This window comes from Hibiscus syriacus, unplaced genomic scaffold (assembly GCF_006381635.1).
Source record: "Hibiscus syriacus cultivar Baekdansim isolate YM2019G1 unplaced genomic scaffold, ASM638163v2 tig00110159_pilon, whole genome shotgun sequence".
NCBI lineage: Eukaryota > Viridiplantae > Streptophyta > Magnoliopsida > Malvales > Malvaceae > Hibiscus > Hibiscus syriacus.
In genome coordinates, this window is record NW_024062607.1 from 980,365 (window position 1) to 997,831 (window position 17,467).

Genomic DNA, 17,467 nt, shown 5'->3' on the forward strand with positions numbered 1-17,467 from the left:
GGAATGAGGCCAGACAACCTGGGTTGGTATATGCCTCCAGACGTCGACAGGATCGCAATGAGCCTGTTGTGATTGTAGGTATCATTACTATTTATTCAGTTCCATACTTTGTTTTATTTGATCTTGGTTCTACTTGTTCCTTTGTATTGCATTCTGTATCTGGGGTCTCGATATTCTAGTTGAGAATACCTGGAGCTTTGTAACAGTTCAGATTCCCATAAGTCAGTCCGTAGAGTTGGGCCGAGTTATAGAGTGTGTCCTATAGAGATTAATAAGGAGACTTTGGAGTCTCGCATATGTTCAGACCGAATAAATTTCGAGGATGAAATTTCTTTTAAGAGGGTGAGTTGTCACACTCCAATTATGGGGCTAAATTTTTCTTAATTTATTCCGAAGATTAATTTGAAATTTTGATAAATTTTGGGGACTAAATTACATTTTTTGTTAAATTCAAACCTAAATCAGAAAGTATCAAAAGTTGGGGGACTCATAGCATGATTTTACCATTTTCTTTTTTTGGGTTGGGTTTAAAACCCATTTCCCTGAAATTTTCCATTTCGGGAAACGAATTCTTTCTCTCTCTTCAACCTTCCATTTTTGAAAACTTGAGTTAAATACTTTTAAACGCCGTTTCACTTCATATCGAAGCTCCATTTGATACACTGCCTATACTATGGTGTTCCTTGCATCGTTGTGAGTTCAACGGTGATCATTTTGTCATCTCTGTCGCCGATGTGAGGAGATCTCTGTCGCCGATGTGAGGAGTAAGCGATAGTAAGTTTTTGACGAAGCGTTATCGAGCTCTCCACTGTTCACTGGGGTGAATCGAGCCTTTTAAGTGTCTTTAAATGCTTTAAAATGAATTTTGGTAATTTTTACGAATTTTTTATACTGAAATAAGCCTACACGCACCCCCATGCACCGTCGCTGGGTGTGGGGGAGGCCCACCGCTTGGTGGCATTCTAGAAACGGGTCAAACTGACCCGCTGACCCATCTGACCGCTTAGTATAACTACTGCTTTTCCCCATTTTAGTTGCAGTTTTGTTGGATGTTTTGTTTCTGAATATATGAAAAATTAATGCTTTATCAATTCTGTCTTCCTCAATCCTCAAGTTGGCCTTTGTCGTGGTTGTCTACAAAACTTTGACAATCTTGTGAAGATTTGAGCAGACCAGACTGCTGCATTTGCAAAACTAAAACACTTGACAACCCATTAAAACTAGATCAGAGCAAATTTTGATATAAATGTAGAGTATTTGAATACTTCAAAACTTATACAACAAAATAGTATCACATTTAGTTATACATGTTTTTGCTCAGAATTGCTACATTATGGTCTTATTCCATTGCAGAATGCAGGTATTCAGAACAATATGATTAGTATATCGGAACAATAATATGCTTTGCGACTTCCTCTCCTCACATAATGAAGCGTTTTCTCCATCTGATTCCATCGATATCATCAAATGCTTGGTCTGGCATTGAGGCGAGAAGCAATCTTTTGACCCAAAGATTTGTCAGCCTGAAGTTACAAGTCACAACAAGATGATTAAATTATTAAGCACTACTTAATCATTAACATTGTGTCTTCTTTGGCATTACAACAGATCGAAGTGGTCGTATAAACAACCGCAAACTCATCGTGCCCTAAGAGAATTAGTGTGACAAAAAACACTAAAAAGCTTCATCCTTCCACATTGTGTATGGTTAAATGTCCATACAAGCCAAAGATCAAAGAATGAGATTCTCACCTGAGACCAGTATGAGATCCAAACGCTGCGGATCTCGTGTGTGACCCTCGGATCAGACAAGGCATCAATCCAGCGTTTAATAAAGCGTTCTTGCCTGAGAGACAAACATACAACCAAAATGGAATTCTGTAAGTAAATATGTAAAGAAATCAAGCAATGTCTTGTCCACTATGAAAGTAAAAAGGAAAGAAAAAAACATGTCGGGTGAAAAGGACCGGTATCTATCACCAGCCTGCTTAAAGTTGTTTTCCTTCTCAATAATGCACTGACAATAGTTAAAGAAATCATAAACTGATCATTATCTAGTCGGAAGTAGAAATCAAATCATATTCTAAGTTGGCACCTCTGAGATTCAAGCTCAAAACTTAAATTAGTTGAAATAAGATCTTAGAGAAATAAGTAACCTTCTCTCTTTTGCCGCTACAAATGGAAGAAGGAATAGGGTGCTGCTCAGCATGGCGAACAGGATCATACCTCGAAGGGAAGTAGTTCACCTGAAAGGATATTGTCAACGATAATTATGCAAAAATAAAATGATTCTTGATAACCAATAGACGCAGAATACATATAAAAAGGTTACTAGACCATTAAAGGAAGGACTCTACAGAAACTCGTGATCACTTAAGCGTATCTGCACAACAGGAAAAGAAAGATAGAGAGAGAGACGTAATACCTCCTCATCTCTTTGCATAAAATTCATAAAACCATCATGGTGATTATTGTGGTGAACACATTTGGGAGCATTTGCTGGAAGCTGAAGATAATTCTGTCCAAGACGGTATCTTTGAGTGTCAGAATAGGAGAAGATTCTGGTTTGGAGCATCTTATCATCTGAATAATAGATGCCAGGGACAATGATGGAAGGGCAGAAAGCTAACTGCTCGTTCTCTGCAAAGAAATTATCAATGTTCCTGTTTAACACCAGTCGACCCACTGGCTGCAACGGGAAGATGTCCTCTGGCCAGGTCTTGGTTACATCAAGTGGGTCAAAATCAAACCTGTTCTCATCAGCAGGATCCATTATCTGAATGAATAGCTTCCACTCAGGGTAGTTTCCGGCTGCAATCGAGTCATAACGATCTTGTGTAGCGTGACTGTGATTAGCTCCACCAATTCTTATGGCCTCATCCTCTAGCAGAGATTTTACGCCGCAAGTGGGTTTCCAGTGGAATTTCACATAGTGTGACTTTCCAGCCTTGTTGATTAGAGTGAAGGTATGAACACCAGAGCCATCCATGTGCCTATAATCCTGTGGAATACCGATGTCATCAAAGAGGAAAGTGAACATGTGCAAGCTTTCAGGATGGTGCGAAAAGAAGTCCAGAATCCTCCAGTTCTCCTGAATGTGGGACTTTGGGTTGGGTTTGAGAGCATGGACCATATCAGGGAACTTCATTCCGTCACGGATGAAAAACACAGGGAAATTGTTCCCCACCAGATCAAAGTTTCCCTGGTTGAACAACAAGGAACCAAAAAGAGCAAACAATTAACTTCACTTCTCATAAATTAAAATGGTATTTCTCTGACTCAAATACCTCAACAAATATGTATATGAGGATATTTTCTCTATATGTATGCAGATAGTATATATATAGATATACAAAGAAGGAATAGTGTGGCAATGCTTACAAAATTAGGAAAACAGAAGCAATCAAACAAAACTTTAGATATTGAACCAAATCTTTAGTTACCTCTCGAGTGTAAAATTTCACAGCGAAACCTCGAGGGTCTCTCAAAGTTTCAGGACTACCACGTTCATGAATGACAGTGGAAAATCTAACAATGACTGGGGTCTGAACTCCAGGGCCACGAAGGAAATCAGCACATGTGAGGTGAGATATATCATGAGTGACCTCAAAGAACCCTTTTGCACCGGCTCCTCTAGCATGAACAACCCGTTCAGATATGCGTTCTCGATCAAAATTAGCTAGCTTTTCCACCAAATGATAATCTTCTAGGAGAATCGGACCTGTCATATGATATAAGCATTATTAACACCTCCGATTTTACTGCATGTATCTTTTGCTTTTGCTTTGCCATAGTGCTAGTCCGCCCTAAATCATATAGAACCAATCAAAGAACTTTACCAGCAAAAATGGCTGGCATGATGCAAGAAGCTTTGATGTCTTATAAGAAACATGATTCAAATCAATTGATGTTAACATTTCCAAAATCAACACCTTAATAAGGCTAAAAGCAGTAAATATGAAACGCATCCAGATCGACCCAAAAGATTCAACATTGATGATTTAGAAAGTCTCATATTCATCTATGAAAACGCTACAAGGAATAAATATGGTATAGGCTCAGCAAGAATCATATATAATTACCTCTTGCTCCGACAGTAAGTGATGAGTTATTGTTCCAAACCGGAGCACCAGAATTGGTGGTCCAGAACGGGGAATCAAAGGCACTTGAAGGACGCAACTGCATACAAAAAATAGCTCCAATAAGAATTAAAAATAAGTAGGCACAAGCAAACAAATTGAAAATCATACAAGATTATATGAAGTAAACGACCAAAACCCAGAAACTGAAAACCCGAACTAAAGGAAATTACACATGATAGATAGCAAGAAAAGGCAGGATAAGTGAAAATAAAAAAAACTAAGCATTGAAAATAGACATTGGAACTACATAATTTGATATAGATAATAGGAATACTATCTCTCTGCTTGGTAGCTAAGAAAATACGGGCAGATAGAAAGGAACTTAAAGATTACTCATTCTTTAGAGCAAGAGCAAACAACAATCTTTAATGAGATAACTTTCTCAAGTTTGTTCAAAAGTTTTGACCATTAACATACTATATCCTCTAAAAAAATTTCCCAGTAAACAATCAAAAGACGCACAACAAAAAAATCATATTAAGCAATTAAGAAAAGCAGTGCTCTTTTTATTATTTCAGACTTGGTAGATATAAAGCATCCCAAAACAAAGATAAAAAACTTGGAGAACAACTGAAGCTTAAGCAATGGGGTAAGTGGTACCTTGTAAGGATCCATGATGAGACAAGAGAAAGAAGGTAATCTAGATTGGAGTTACGAGAATGAAGGTAGCTATCTGTTTCTGTTCTAACTTATACATCTGTTTTTTTTCTTTCTATGATAATAACTGCCAATTTTTAATATTAAAAAAATTGTACACTTTATGTATACCTTAAAATATTGTTCATAGAAATGCGGGGCATGTTTTCCTCTTTAGTTAAACCATGTTTGAATAATAAAATAGGTAAATTACATATTCAGAATCTAAACCATCAATTTTAATACTTAAAATTTTAATTTCTTTTAAATCATATTTAAAGTTTAGATTTTATTTTATTTTATTTTAATATTTCATTTAAAATTTAATGTTAAGTTTTGGTCCGTTCAATGCTCATTAATTAAATCAATTGAATTGGAGTAATTCATCAGCAATTGGTTGAGGCCAAAAAGGAATATAAAAAATGAAGAAGATAAGTTAGAAAAAGAATATAAGGACGTCATAGATTAAGGATGGAAGGCCACAAGCCCTTATGCTGAGGTTTTGGCCTTTGGGAAACCTTTTGAGTCACCAATTGTTGGTGGGTTCCTTGAAAACTCCTCTTTTTTTTTCTGGAAAAAAAATGTTTTTGGCGTGTTAATAATCTGCAGTTGCATGCATTTTGTTTTTGCTCAATCGGATTTATGGCTTACAAAACACACTCGGAAAAGGGTTGATGAGGTGGAAGAGCCACCACGCCTCCAAACCATTTCTCAATTCAAACAATTGTTTTCCCAATCACTAAATATGTGATACAATAAATGAAATTATCTCAAATTGAAGGATGGGTTTAAAAATCCAATAGTTAATATAAGATTAAAAAAATTATAATTAAAAAAATTATCAAGAATGTTTTAGGTTAAAATCAAAAATACTATGTTTTTCATTTCAAATTATGTAAATTACATAACAATTTCGGTTGTAGTCCAAAAAGTTAGTGTCAAAACATTCTTAGTTGTAACTGAAATTGTTATCAATTGTTTAATTTTTTAGAGTAAACAAGTAATATTTTAAGTTAAAACTCGTTGTAATGTAATGTTAGGTTAGACATGATAACATTTTAAATTAAAATTATATAACTTTTAGATTGGACATGATAATATTTTAAATTAAAATTTATCACAAATTAACTTTAAATTAAGTCGCCGTCCATCGAAACTACTTGAAAATGAAATTTGATTTTATTCAAAGTGAATCAGTTATTTAAAAGGATGGTTTTTAAAAAATCTAAGAAACGATGGATTTTGAAGTAAAAAATAATTTGCTGGACAATACAGTTTCATTGAGTGAAAATATACTTATGACTCGCGGCCTTGGCTCATCCAAGGAAAACCCAGATTCATTTAGACCAAGCTTAATATCCAGATTGTACAACACATTTTCCCTGACCTCTCAACAAAGAGACTACACACCACTTCTTTAAAGCCCTGCTTCTTTGGTCCGTCCTCTACTCATGTTCAAAACAACAGACCTCTACATAAACTACATAATGGTCACATATTACTGGCCATGATTTCCCAGTAAGCGCTCCACTGCAGCATGAACATTCCCTGAAATCGCAATCAATGCATGAACATTCTCTCGATAGTCAACGAAACCCATTTCATGAAGTTGCAACAATTGAGTGGCGGATAGGTCCTCTGGAGGTACTGATATGATGGAATGAATATTGTCAATTGGTGAGGAGGTGAGGAGGAAAGCAGAAGTAAATGGGTCCCCCAAAAAGAACTGCGGACACTAACCATCAGGTCTATTAGGAACAGCCAAGCTGCCAGCTCCAAGTCCTGCAAACATGGTCCTCAGTGCCTCCAAACCCGTGTTGTTGACAGTTCCTGAAAATATATTACGATTATAAAAAATACTCTCGTTTACCAAATCGTTTCTAACAAAATAAAAATTGCTACTTGTATACCCCCTCGTATTGTTGATGAAGGAATGAGATGACATTGATTCCAAGTCCTGAAAACATGGTCCTCAGTGCCTCCAAACCCGTGTTGTTGACAGTTCCTGAAAATATATTACGATTATAAAAAATACTCTCGTTTACCAAATCGTTTCTAACAAAATAAAAATTGCTACTTGTATACCCCCTCGTATTGTTGATGAAGGAATGAGATGACATTGATTCCGCAAAATCATTTATAACAATGCTAACTCTCATGTAATCCAAGTCTCACAATTTTGAATTCTCAATTCACTAATAGTTAATACTAAACCATTGCCAATCTCTTTGATAAAAATGAAATAAAATTAATTGCCTCAAAACATACAGATGGAGAAAATTAGACTAAGTCATATCACTCGGTATATGATGATGTTGATTTCAATAAACAATATGGTAGTATTTCGAGTGCATGCAACGCAATGAGTGAGAAAGGAGGAGAGAGAAAGAGAGGTTGTGACAGGCCGTTCATCCTCCGATGAGGAATGGGCTGTCTTTGTAGATAATCTTAGCAAGAGAGTTACTAGAAGAGAGTTAAGAGAGATTTTCAATCATTATGGTCAAGTATTAAGGGTCTTTATTCCAAGTTTTATGGTGAAACCAAATTATAAGTCATCAACGTTCGCCTTTGTGCAATATGCGATGGAGGAAGGTTGTAGAAGAGCGATACAAAATGTTAATGGAACGCTGATTGATGGCAAGAGAGTCTCAGTGGGGGTTGCAAAGTATAAGAAGGGAAGGAGAAGAGAAACAGATGACAAAAAGTTCCAGGTGGAAGGTAACAAGCAAGTTAGAGGGGAGAAAGGTAGGCATCAGGAGGTAATGGAGAAACCGAGAAGTCTGAGGGATGGAAGAACGTATAAGGAGGTGTTGAACGTGGATAATAGAAGGAGAATGGAGCATGAAAGAGTGGGAAATAAGGAAGGTCAAAATTTGAAAGCAAATGGATTAAGGAACGTATGGGAAATGCACATTCCTAAAAATGATTCAAGCTGGGTGAAAAAATCTTTAACAGGGGTTATCAAATATCCCTTACAGTCTGATATGGTGAAGAAGGCTTTGGCAAAGGAGGGATATGAGGTCAAAATAGTAAGCTGGGGATACGTAAGAAATGCTTGTATTAATATATTCAATTCCAATGAAGAGTTCTTAAAGGCTTGGTCGAATAACCGAGAGAAGTTTTTCTGGTTTCATTGGTTATCTCCATTGTTGAATGAGGAAGGAGTTCCATTGGCGTATTGTTTGGTAGAGCTGGTTGGGTTACCACTTCTTAACTGGATGGTACCTTTTCTGGAGAAACTAGCAGGTAGTTGGGGAGAGTTCGTTAGTATCCTGGAGGAGACAGAATAGAGATGATCTATCATCAGCGAGATTATTGTTAAGGGTAGCAAGCCCTTTTGATGTACCCGAATTTATTAATGTAGGGTCATATGGAAGATCTTTTAAAGTCAAAATTAATTTGGGATCGAAGTGTAATAAATTCCAAGCTGCATTCGGAGAAGAGCTGCAGAAGTTTTCAGACGATGGATGCAGTGCAGATTATTCGAAGGTGTTAGTTCAAAGAAGGAAGAAGACAAGTGGGAGATGTCAGCAGAGGAAGTATGGTCAAAGGTGGACACGTGGCTACAGCAAGGACAAGAAAGTGGGAGGAATGAAGGAGGCGGGGAACAAACTCTGAAACAGAAGTCCCACACGAAACCTATAATTAATGGGTTGTCAGATCATTTTGAATTTGAACTTGAGTCTAATCTCTATAAAGATTATGCGGGCCTTGGGCTGCGAAAGGAAGTGGATCATATACATTTAGTCCAATTTGACTCTAACTGGGAATCATATTCACCAGTCAAGAAATTAAATCCTGTTGGGCCTGCTGTTAAAATAAAATGGGATGGGTTGGATAAGCATAATAAGTTCCAGTCTCTTTATGAATTAATGGAGGATGATAGTTGCAATATTATAGAAGAGGAAAATGAGGGACTTCTACGAGATGATGTTAATGTTCGTGGTAAGAAAGCAGAAGGAAGTGTTCTGCAGGAGGAAAATAGTGAAGGAATTGTGAAGAGCTCCAAATGCTGGAAAATGGGATGTCCTGTTTCTGCATGTCTATCAATTAGAAGTGCACCAGGTAGAAGGAGAGAAAGAGGTCACTTTGCTAGAGTCTATAGAAGGTCAAGAAATAGACGAATCTGGGTATGTGCGAATAATGAAGTTGAATTATTTTGTTCAGAGGTTAGTCCGAATCAAGTACAGAAGTTTAAAGAATGTAGAAATTTTCAGCAGAGTTCTTCAGAAAATAGGGGAATTAGACAGGAAAATGAGATCAATTAATCAATAGATGTTCAGAATACACCTATAGTTCCATTAATTTGCAGTAATCATTCAGAGAGTATGACAACAACTTTTTATACTGCTTCAGGGACAGGAAAAAATAAAAGAAGAGAAGAGTTTTAATCAATGAAGCTTTGGAAATGGTTAATAATTCTACTATTTCTTCATCTCAATTCTCGAAGTTGTTGGAGGAAGCAATGGCCACATGTGAAGTTTATCAGATGTAAGGTATTTCTTTCAAGGAAGGGAATAAGGCTTTTATTGAAAAAATTGTAAGTCTTGAGAATGGTTTGGAGGTAGGAAGGGAAGGGTGAGTGGCTGGTCAGCAGGGTATGGTTTTGGCGTTTGGGATTAAAGTCTTTATATGCATAAGTTAAGTATTCTTACGTGGAACATTAGAGGTTTAGGAAGAAGGGAAAAATCTGTAGCAGTTGCGAGGCAAGTAAAGAAGATCAAACCGGTTTTGATTTTTATTCAAGAATCTAAACTTGATCATTGTCATGTGTCGATTATAAGGAGAATTGGGGGAAATTTGCTAAAGGGAGTGATGGTGTCTCCTGCACAGGGGTCTAAGGGTGGATTGATTAGTATGTGGAATGAAAATGTGTTCAAAGTCACTACTCAGCATGTTCACAGTAGGTTTATTGCATTAGTGGGGAATTTTATGAATGGCCAAAAGGAGTTTGTCTTTATTAATGTCTATGGACCTGTTATAGAATCTGAAAATGAGGAATTTTTTGGGGAGTTGCTGAATTATGTTAATTCGATGAATCTACCAGTGTGTATAGGGGGCGATTTTAATGTGTATCTTGATCCGGAAGAAAAGCAAGGGAGATCACAAAATAGACATGCTATTGAAATTCTTAGATCATTTGTGCAACAAGCTAATCTTATGGATTTGCCCATGTCAGGAGGAACTTTCACTTGGTGTAGTAATAGAGAATTTTCAACATGGGTTAGACTTGATCGATTCCTAATTTGTGGCAGATTTTTGAACAGTTTTCCTAAGATTTCACAATGTCTTTTACCCAAATCAGTTTCAGATCACAACCCGGTCTTGCTGGAAGATGTTAGTCACAATTGGGGCCCCAAACCTTTTAGGTTCTTTAATTTTCTGTTAGAGGAACAAGGTTTTGATGCATTGGTTGAAGACTGTGTGGTAGCTGAGAAGAAGAAGAAGAAGAAGAATAGAGGGGGAATTTTCAGGATGTTACGAAAAAGAAGATCAGAAATTGGTCTGGCAGTAGTCATTTAGGGCTGGCAGACTCCATTTCGTTGCTTGAACTGAAGATAAACTACTTGGATTTAAAATCACAAGGTGGAATGTTGTCTACGGGGGAGTGGGATCAGTTGATTGAATCTAAAAAGGAGCTTTGGAGGTTGCTTAGGATTGAGGAAAGTATTTGGTGGCAGAATTCAAGAAATAGATGGATAAAAAATGGAGACAAAAATACGAGGTTTTTTCACCTTAGTGCTATGAAAAGGAATAGAGTCAATATTATTCATTCTTTGAAATTTCAAGGGGAATTAATCTCGGATCTAGAAAAGATAAAAGGCAGTGTGCATGAGTTCTACAGGACTGCTTATAACACAAAATCAGCTTTGGAGGTAGAGGGCTTAAATTTTTATTTTTTGAAGATAACAGCAGTTCAAAGTGATTATTTGGAGGTGGAATTTACAGAGCAAGAAGTGTGGCAAGCAATTTCTTCTTCGGAAAGCGCAAAAGCTCCTGGGTCGGATGGTTTTACCATGGGTTTTTATAAGAAATACTGGAAAAATTTGAAGGAGCAGATTATGGAGTTTTTCTCAGATTTCTATGAAGGAAAGAAGTGGGTACATGGGGTTAATCACGCATTTATAACCTTGATTCCTAAGAAAGGTAATCCTGAGAGTATAGAAGACTATAGACCTATTAATCTTGTGGGCAGCCTATATAAAATACTTTCAAAAGTTCTTTCAAAAGAGGCTTATATCTTGTGTTAAAGATATTATTAGCCCTAATAAGTTTGCTTTTATTCTGGGGAGGCAATTGTTGGACTGTGCTTGTTTGGCCAATGAAGGAATTGATTTTTGGAGGAAACAAGGGCTTAAAGGGTTGTGTTTAAAGTGGACTTCAGCAGAGCGTATGACACAGTGGAATGGCAGATTCTTCTAAGGATAACGAAAGAGATGATTTTTGGCGAGAGGTGGTGTTCTTGGATCAAGCAGTATATTTCTACAGCTTTAATATTGGTTCTAGTGAACGGGTCACCTACAGAAGAGTTTTCTATTGAAAAAGGCTTAAGGAAAGGATGTAGCATTTCTCCTATTCTGTTTAATGTTGTTGGGGAATTACTTCATAGGATGCTGACTAAAGCAGTGGATTTGCGGATGATTTAATTATTTTTTGTGGAGCTTCAATTACACAGATTAAGAATGTTAGAAGAGTATTGAGGATTTTTAGCCTAATGACGGATCTTCATCTCAATTTAGCTAAAAGTAAACTTTATGGTATTAATGTGGAGAATGACATCCTTGAAGATTGGGCAAGAAATATTGGTTGTTATATTGGTTCATTTCCTACGGTATACTTAGGCCTTTCATTAGGGGCAAAAAAGAATTCGGAGAAGTTGTGGGAGCCAGTCATCGAGAATTTTAATAGAAATTTGGTGGGGTGGAAAGCTTCATCTTTATCCATGGCTGGTAGATTGGTGCTTATAAAGTTGATTCTTTCATCCTTACCTATCTTCTACCTATCTATTTTCAAGAGGCCTTCTACTATTTGTCAACGGTTAAATTCTTTGATGTCGAATATTTTATGGGAAGGAGAAGAAGAGAATGCATTGGGTTAGTTGGAAAAAGATATGTAAGTCGTTGAGTGGTGGAGGCTTGGGAGTTGCTGATTTGAATCTTACCAATAGAGCGTTGTTGGGAAAATGGGTTTGGAAGTTTGGAAATGAAAAAGAGACGATATGGAAGAAATTCTTTTGCAACAAACACAATGTGAGTTGTCATTCCTTGGATATCACTAAGGTTCTCTCTCAAAAAGACTCTTGGATTTGGAGGGGATTTGTCAATAACTTTACAAAGAATGATTTCATTGGAGGTTGCCTTAGATCTCACGCAAAAATACAAATAGGGAATGGAAAATCTGTCTCTTTTTGGAATGATACTTCGCTTGGGGATTTCCCATTGAAAATCCTTTTCCCTAGGATTTTTGCCATTTCTTCTCATAAAGGGGGCAATGTGGCTGATTTTGGAATTTTTGATTTGAATGGATGGGAGTGGAATATCAAAACTAGGAGGAATTTATGTGATTAGGAAGTGCTGCAGTTGATTGAGTTATTGGACAAACTTAAAAAAATTAAACTAACTGAGTCATTGGAGGACTGTTTGTTGTGGGATGGAATGGGGGAGGGGCAGTTTTCTATTAAAGTTTGCAGGAAAGCTCTTTCGTCTGTTTATGAGGATACATTTCAGTGGAACAAAAGTGTATGGCTGGGTCTAGTTCCACCTAGAGTGGAGATTTTCCTTTGGCAGTTGTCTCATAAAAAAATTGATGCCAGAGTGGAATTGATGAAAAGGGGTTCCTATAGGGGAGAATATTCTCTGCCCTCTATGCAACCTATGTGATGAATCAGTCCAGCATCTTTTCATGTTCTGTCATGTTTCGTGGGAATTGTGGAATAAACTAATATGTTATTGGGGTATTAGTTTAGCTCTACCGCAAGACCCTCCATCCTTACTCAGTTCTTGGTCTGATTTTAGGCCTTCTTCAGATATTTGGAAGTTTATTCCGGGGGTAGTGTTATGGTCAATTTGGAAGATTAGAAATGAAATTATCTTTGATAAAGGAAAATTGGACAAACTTTCATTGTTTTTCATTGTTCTTTTAAGGCTAGCAAGATGGTTTTTAGTTAAGTATCCTCTTGCCTCTATTAAGGTGGATTCTTTAATTGGTGATTCTTCCTTGGCAGATAGTATTTCTGCTTCTAAGGAATTGTCCAGGCCTATGTACTGTTAGATTCCTCCTCCAGTAGATTTTTTTAAGATGAATATGGATGGGGCTTTTAGTAGAGTTGGGAGGGTTGCTGGAATTGGGGGTCTTCTCAGGGATTTGAATCGGGTTACACTTATGTCTTTTTCAGAAAATGTTGGTCCTACTCTTCCCTATCTAGCAGAACTGAAAGCTATCAAAAAAGGCCTTGACATCTTTGTTTCTTCAGAATGGTTGTCGAAGGGCAGGCTTATTATTGAAAGTGATTGTAAGCTTGTAATGGATTGGATCAAAGACCAAGCTTTAGTTCTTGTTTTCCTTACAAATTTTGTTAAGGAAATTGTGTCTATTATTTCTGTTAGAGATTTTATTGTTAGGTGGATTCCAAGATGTTGTAATTGCGAGGCTGACAAGCTAGCAAAGGAGGGGATCGGGTGATTTTGCATTCTGTTTTCAGTTGGGGATTGTTTTACAGATATGTTACTATAGGAGTGTGTGATGTCCTATGTTGTTTGTAAAAGTGTATTTAAGTCTTATGTAATTCAGCTAACATTAATAAATTGAGGTACTCTTTTCCTCCTTCCGCTAGTTGGTTCTTACCTTAGGGCAAAGAACCACTAAGAGGGAGGTTTTTTAATGAGACCTCCTATTCCTATAAAAAAAAAAAAAATAAACAATATGGTAGTATGGATACCACTAATAAGAACAAGGGTGAATTGTGAAGCCAAAGAACTCCTAAAAACCAGTTAGAGTAACAGTGGAACAGCAATTTCATTAAAAAGAAAAAAGAGAAAAATGATTTTGGATAAACGATGTATGTACCTGTAACTGTACCTGCACCACCACCCGTGTGAGCAGGCACCCTGCGAGCATATTTAGGAAAAAAATTATAAGCAAGAATAAATGTTTCATGCAAATCCAGTAATGTTTTGGTTACCAATGAGCAAAAATACCAGCACTTCCAGAAGCTCTCATCTTTATCAAATTTCTTTGGTAATGAATGTTTCACTTCACTCTCAAGCATTTGGTTTTTCCTTTGTTCTAGCTACTTTTATTTGTTTATTTCTTGGCAGTTTCAAAAGTAAGTTCATAAAATATAAAACATCATAAGAACAATACTTACAAGAAAACAATATTCACATGTGCGGTCCAAAATCAGGTTTATGCATATTGCAGGTATTAATACTAATAGTAATCTAAAACTGATTTTCATCTCAAAATGTACCAATATCAATCAAACATTTTGAGACTGATTGAAAACATTATTAAACTGCATCCAGAACTAAACTAGATACAATTAAGCTATGCAATTTGAATTGTTCCAGAGTAACTAATTCAAAAGGAAACAAGGGAAACAATCATGTTCTCACCAGGTTGACTGCGGCCGACTAAGCTGTGAAAGAAGAGACTGCTGCAAAGTCAATAGTTGCTGCAATAGGAAAACCAGAATGGTGACATATTCCAATATTCCTTTTGCAAATAGTTTATTTTATATCCTAATTTTAACAACATTCCTGACAAGAACATTTCAAGTGAAAACATAACTACAGCCAAATAGAAAATCAAGCAAGGGTATGCAACAAGAAATTTCAAATTTTACTTTTTCATGCTGAACAGCTTGTTGGCAATTAGAAGTACACTACTATGTGTTTTCATGCAGGAAAAGTCAACTGACGAAGAGATTGCGAGTTTTGCATCACTTCTCTTGGTTGAGAAGAGCCAGTCAAGCTTTGAAGTTGAGGACTAAGAGCAAGAGCCTGGCCATGGAAATGTCAGAAAACAAAAAACCTAAACAAACCCCACTTATAGGAGAATACAAGATAAACTAAAACCTGGTTCATGTATTGAGGGGTTGGACAGGAGGCTTTGCATCATTGGAGAAATAATAGGGTTTTGCATCAACTGATTCAGTGAATTAGTATCTTGCATAGCACCAAACAAGCCTTCAAACGATGGAAGACCAAGACCACCTAACCCTGAAGGTGCCTGTGGCCTAGAATCTGCACTATGATCCGACCTTGTAGTGTTAGTTTGGGCACCTCCACCTGCAAGATTTCATTCAATAAGTAGTTTCTTGGTAATAGTTCTCTTTGTCATTTTTCGAAAAAAGGGAACTATAACTCATAAATCATCTTCAGAAAGTAAATCAAAAGAACTAAAGATCAGATAACTGCTTCAAAGATAAAACATTTTGAAGAATGGTTTGAGATGAAAGGGCAAGAAAGCAAAAGCTTACCCGCAGAAGAAGACCAAGGGTTTGGTAGTGGATTTGTATTAGGAGCTGGTGAATCAGTAGTTCCAGAAGCCGGCGAGGACTGGTTAGTTGACCTATCTCTGACTTGATTCCCTCCTTGAGATCCTAGGAGGGCAGCAAATGGGTCTGTACCACCATTTCCAGTAGGCCCAGCCAAGGTGGTTGAATTCATGAAAGGCTCTTGAACAGTTTCATAAATCCGGTGAAGCGTGTTAAATCCTTCCGGAAATGATACTATGTTGCTCATTGCTCTATCTGAATTCCTCAATATTTCACGCATGAGCTCAGGGTTTCTTGCAGCTTCAAGTGTTCGATGGATAGCAGCTGGATCATTAAGTAAGTGTGCAAGTTCAGGATTTCGGTCGATTAACTCTGCAAGTTGAGGATTGTTCATGATCAAGTTTCCAACCATATCAGGATCATTTATTAAATTCCGAACAGTAGGCATATTCATAAGTTCTGTCATAATGTCGCGGTTTTGAGTTAATTTCCGGTGTACTTGTTCAAAATCTGGGAGCCCAGCTCCAAATAAACCAGCACTGCCACCTAAGCCTCCAAAGCCAAGTCCCGGAAACAATGAAACCTTTTGACCAGCTCCTCCTGGTCCCAATGTCCCGCCATCATCTAAGCCGACACCCCTTGAATTTGTTTGAGAGGTGTTCGAACCGCCAGAACTGATTGACCCAGATGCATTGGTTGTTGTTGGTGATGGTGTTGGTGCAAAACGACGAACCAAGCGGACGGTGTGATCTGCCTCCAAACCTGAAGTATAAAATTAATCACACCCTCAAACATTTAAGTAGGCGTAACTGGTGGAAGTAACATCTGGGATTTCTTTCAACCACCCTCCAATCTACCTTCACCTCGTCGTAGTTCCATTAAACAAAAAGCAGAACTTACAGAACAAGAGGTATTGTAATAACCAATAATGGTAGCTTTTTTAAATACAGTGAACTACCCCGTTGAACTAGCTGGAAAAATAAAAAACCAAGCAAGCCGTCCCATAGAATCTCATTAAATCATTCACGGGTAGCATACCAAAATATTTAAGGGAAACAAGCTTCAAACATTCGATTTAAAACACTGGATTATAACTCTTCTGTCATATCAAATGTCAAAGGGACAAACAATGAATCCAGTAGCTTTGAATTAAGGAAGAAATGCGAAAAACGAAACAGAGGATGAGTTAAACGTACCGTAGCTTTGAAGTGTTTGGTCGTCCTTCAAGATTCGGCCCTTGTAAATCAAACACTGCTGATCGGCGGGAATATCGCAGTTGCGCGCCAGAAGTGCCTTGAAAGAAAGGACAGTGGAATCAAGTTTGATCTGAACGGAGAATTTGGAGGCGGGGGAACAGCTGATATCGACAGTGACGGCATCTCCGGCGGCGTCGGTTTGGCTGACCGCTTCCATAGCAGAAGTAATATCACCTCCTCCCATAGTGTGTGTGCCCCACTCACCGCCTCAAACGCAAAAGCTCCCAACTTTGGCCAGCAACAATCCTATATGGGTAAGCACTAAGCAGGGAAATGAGTAGGGAAATTTGATACTACCGTAAAATCCAAGTAAAACGCAGGTGTAAAGAGACATGAAACTGCAATCCGAGACAAAGTATATTTTTTTCAGGGACAATGAATGAAACGTAAAAATACAGGGCAAAAAATTTAATTAATTATCACAATAGAATATATAAGAATTTATTTTAAAATTACCATAATTTTTAAGCTTAAATATAGGGATTGTAAAAAAACCTGAATCTGATGGTGAAAATCGAAAATCGAATTTAACGGGTTGGGTTCGGGATGATAAACGGGGAGGGGAAAAATCCGTTTATGTTAAACGGGGACGGGTTTAGTAATCTCCGCCCCGATTACTCGATTACCCGGCCCGATTACCCGGCCGATACCCGACCCGATAAATATTAAAAATAATTATTTTTTATATATAATATTAATAACATATTTTAAATTAACCCTTAAATATTTTTTATTATTTTTTTCACCCCATACTGCCCCACTTTAAAACATCGTCCCCGCTTCAATTTTTAAAATTTACCTCAATTTTCGCTCTCTCAAAATATTCTTTTTTTCTTTTAATAGTGAAAATAGTGATTACACTTCTTATTTGCAATTACGTGTAAACCTTTAATATCTTTTAATAGACAAACATTGTCTAGTTAAATGGGAAAAGT

At 37.2% G+C, this 17,467-nt stretch overlaps 3 protein-coding genes across 4 annotated transcripts; 1 reads left to right on the forward strand and 2 right to left on the reverse strand.

The window, feature by feature from the left end:
- Nucleotides 1-1,309: 1,309 nt before the first annotated feature.
- LOC120216246 (catalase isozyme 2-like) lies at nucleotides 1,310-4,791 on the reverse strand. Its single transcript, XM_039213728.1, has 8 exons — nucleotides 4,743-4,791; nucleotides 4,083-4,179; nucleotides 3,444-3,721; nucleotides 2,426-3,202; nucleotides 2,157-2,246; nucleotides 1,950-2,017; nucleotides 1,753-1,846; nucleotides 1,310-1,523 (listed from the first exon to the last, which is right to left on the reverse strand). The coding sequence occupies exons 1-8, from the start codon at nucleotides 4,755-4,757 to the stop codon at nucleotides 1,464-1,466; spliced, it is 1,479 nt and encodes a 492-aa protein (XP_039069659.1). The 5' UTR covers nucleotides 4,758-4,791; the 3' UTR covers nucleotides 1,310-1,463.
- Nucleotides 4,792-6,113: 1,322 nt separating this feature from the next.
- Nucleotides 6,114-16,764, reverse strand: LOC120216248 (ubiquitin domain-containing protein DSK2b-like). 2 transcript variants are annotated; one of them, XM_039213731.1, is made up of 9 exons: nucleotides 16,473-16,764; nucleotides 15,259-16,038; nucleotides 14,855-15,067; nucleotides 14,623-14,779; nucleotides 14,393-14,451; nucleotides 13,845-13,885; nucleotides 6,689-6,783; nucleotides 6,519-6,608; nucleotides 6,114-6,425 (listed from the first exon to the last, which is right to left on the reverse strand). In XM_039213731.1, the coding sequence occupies exons 1-4, from the start codon at nucleotides 16,714-16,716 to the stop codon at nucleotides 14,766-14,768; spliced, it is 1,251 nt and encodes a 416-aa protein (XP_039069662.1). In that variant the 5' UTR covers nucleotides 16,717-16,764; the 3' UTR covers nucleotides 6,114-6,425; nucleotides 6,519-6,608; nucleotides 6,689-6,783; nucleotides 13,845-13,885; nucleotides 14,393-14,451; nucleotides 14,623-14,765. The 2 variants fall into 2 exon arrangements, with proteins under 2 accessions (XP_039069662.1, XP_039069661.1); XM_039213730.1 differs by having other exon boundaries at nucleotides 6,114-6,608.
- LOC120216169 lies at nucleotides 13,083-13,460 on the forward strand. The gene has a single exon (XM_039213669.1). The coding sequence runs from the start codon at nucleotides 13,083-13,085 to the stop codon at nucleotides 13,458-13,460; it is 378 nt and encodes a 125-aa protein (XP_039069600.1).
- Nucleotides 16,765-17,467: the final 703 nt, after the last annotated feature.

Bases quoted from the DNA above. Each gene is read 5' to 3' on its own strand.
- LOC120216246 (XM_039213728.1), bottom strand. The intron at 2,018-2,156 runs GTTACTTATTTC...AACTATTGTCAG, and splicing joins GTAGCGGCAAAAGAGAGAAG to TGCATTATTGAGAAGGAAAA. The intron at 1,847-1,949 runs GTTTTTTTCTTT...TTTGTCTCTCAG, and splicing joins CGGTCCTTTTCACCCGACAT to GCAAGAACGCTTTATTAAAC.
- LOC120216169 (XM_039213669.1), top strand. From the start codon at position 13,083: ATGGATGGGGCTTTTAGTAGAGTTGGGAGGGTTGCTGGAATTGGGGGT.
- LOC120216248 (XM_039213731.1), bottom strand. From the start codon at position 16,716: ATGGGAGGAGGTGATATTACTTCTGCTATGGAAGCGGTCAGCCAAACC. The intron at 16,039-16,472 runs GTACGTTTAACT...TTTATACTTCAG, and splicing joins CCAAACACTTCAAAGCTACG to GTTTGGAGGCAGATCACACC. The intron at 15,068-15,258 runs GTAAGCTTTTGC...GAAATCTTGCAG, and splicing joins CCCTTGGTCTTCTTCTGCGG to GTGGAGGTGCCCAAACTAAC.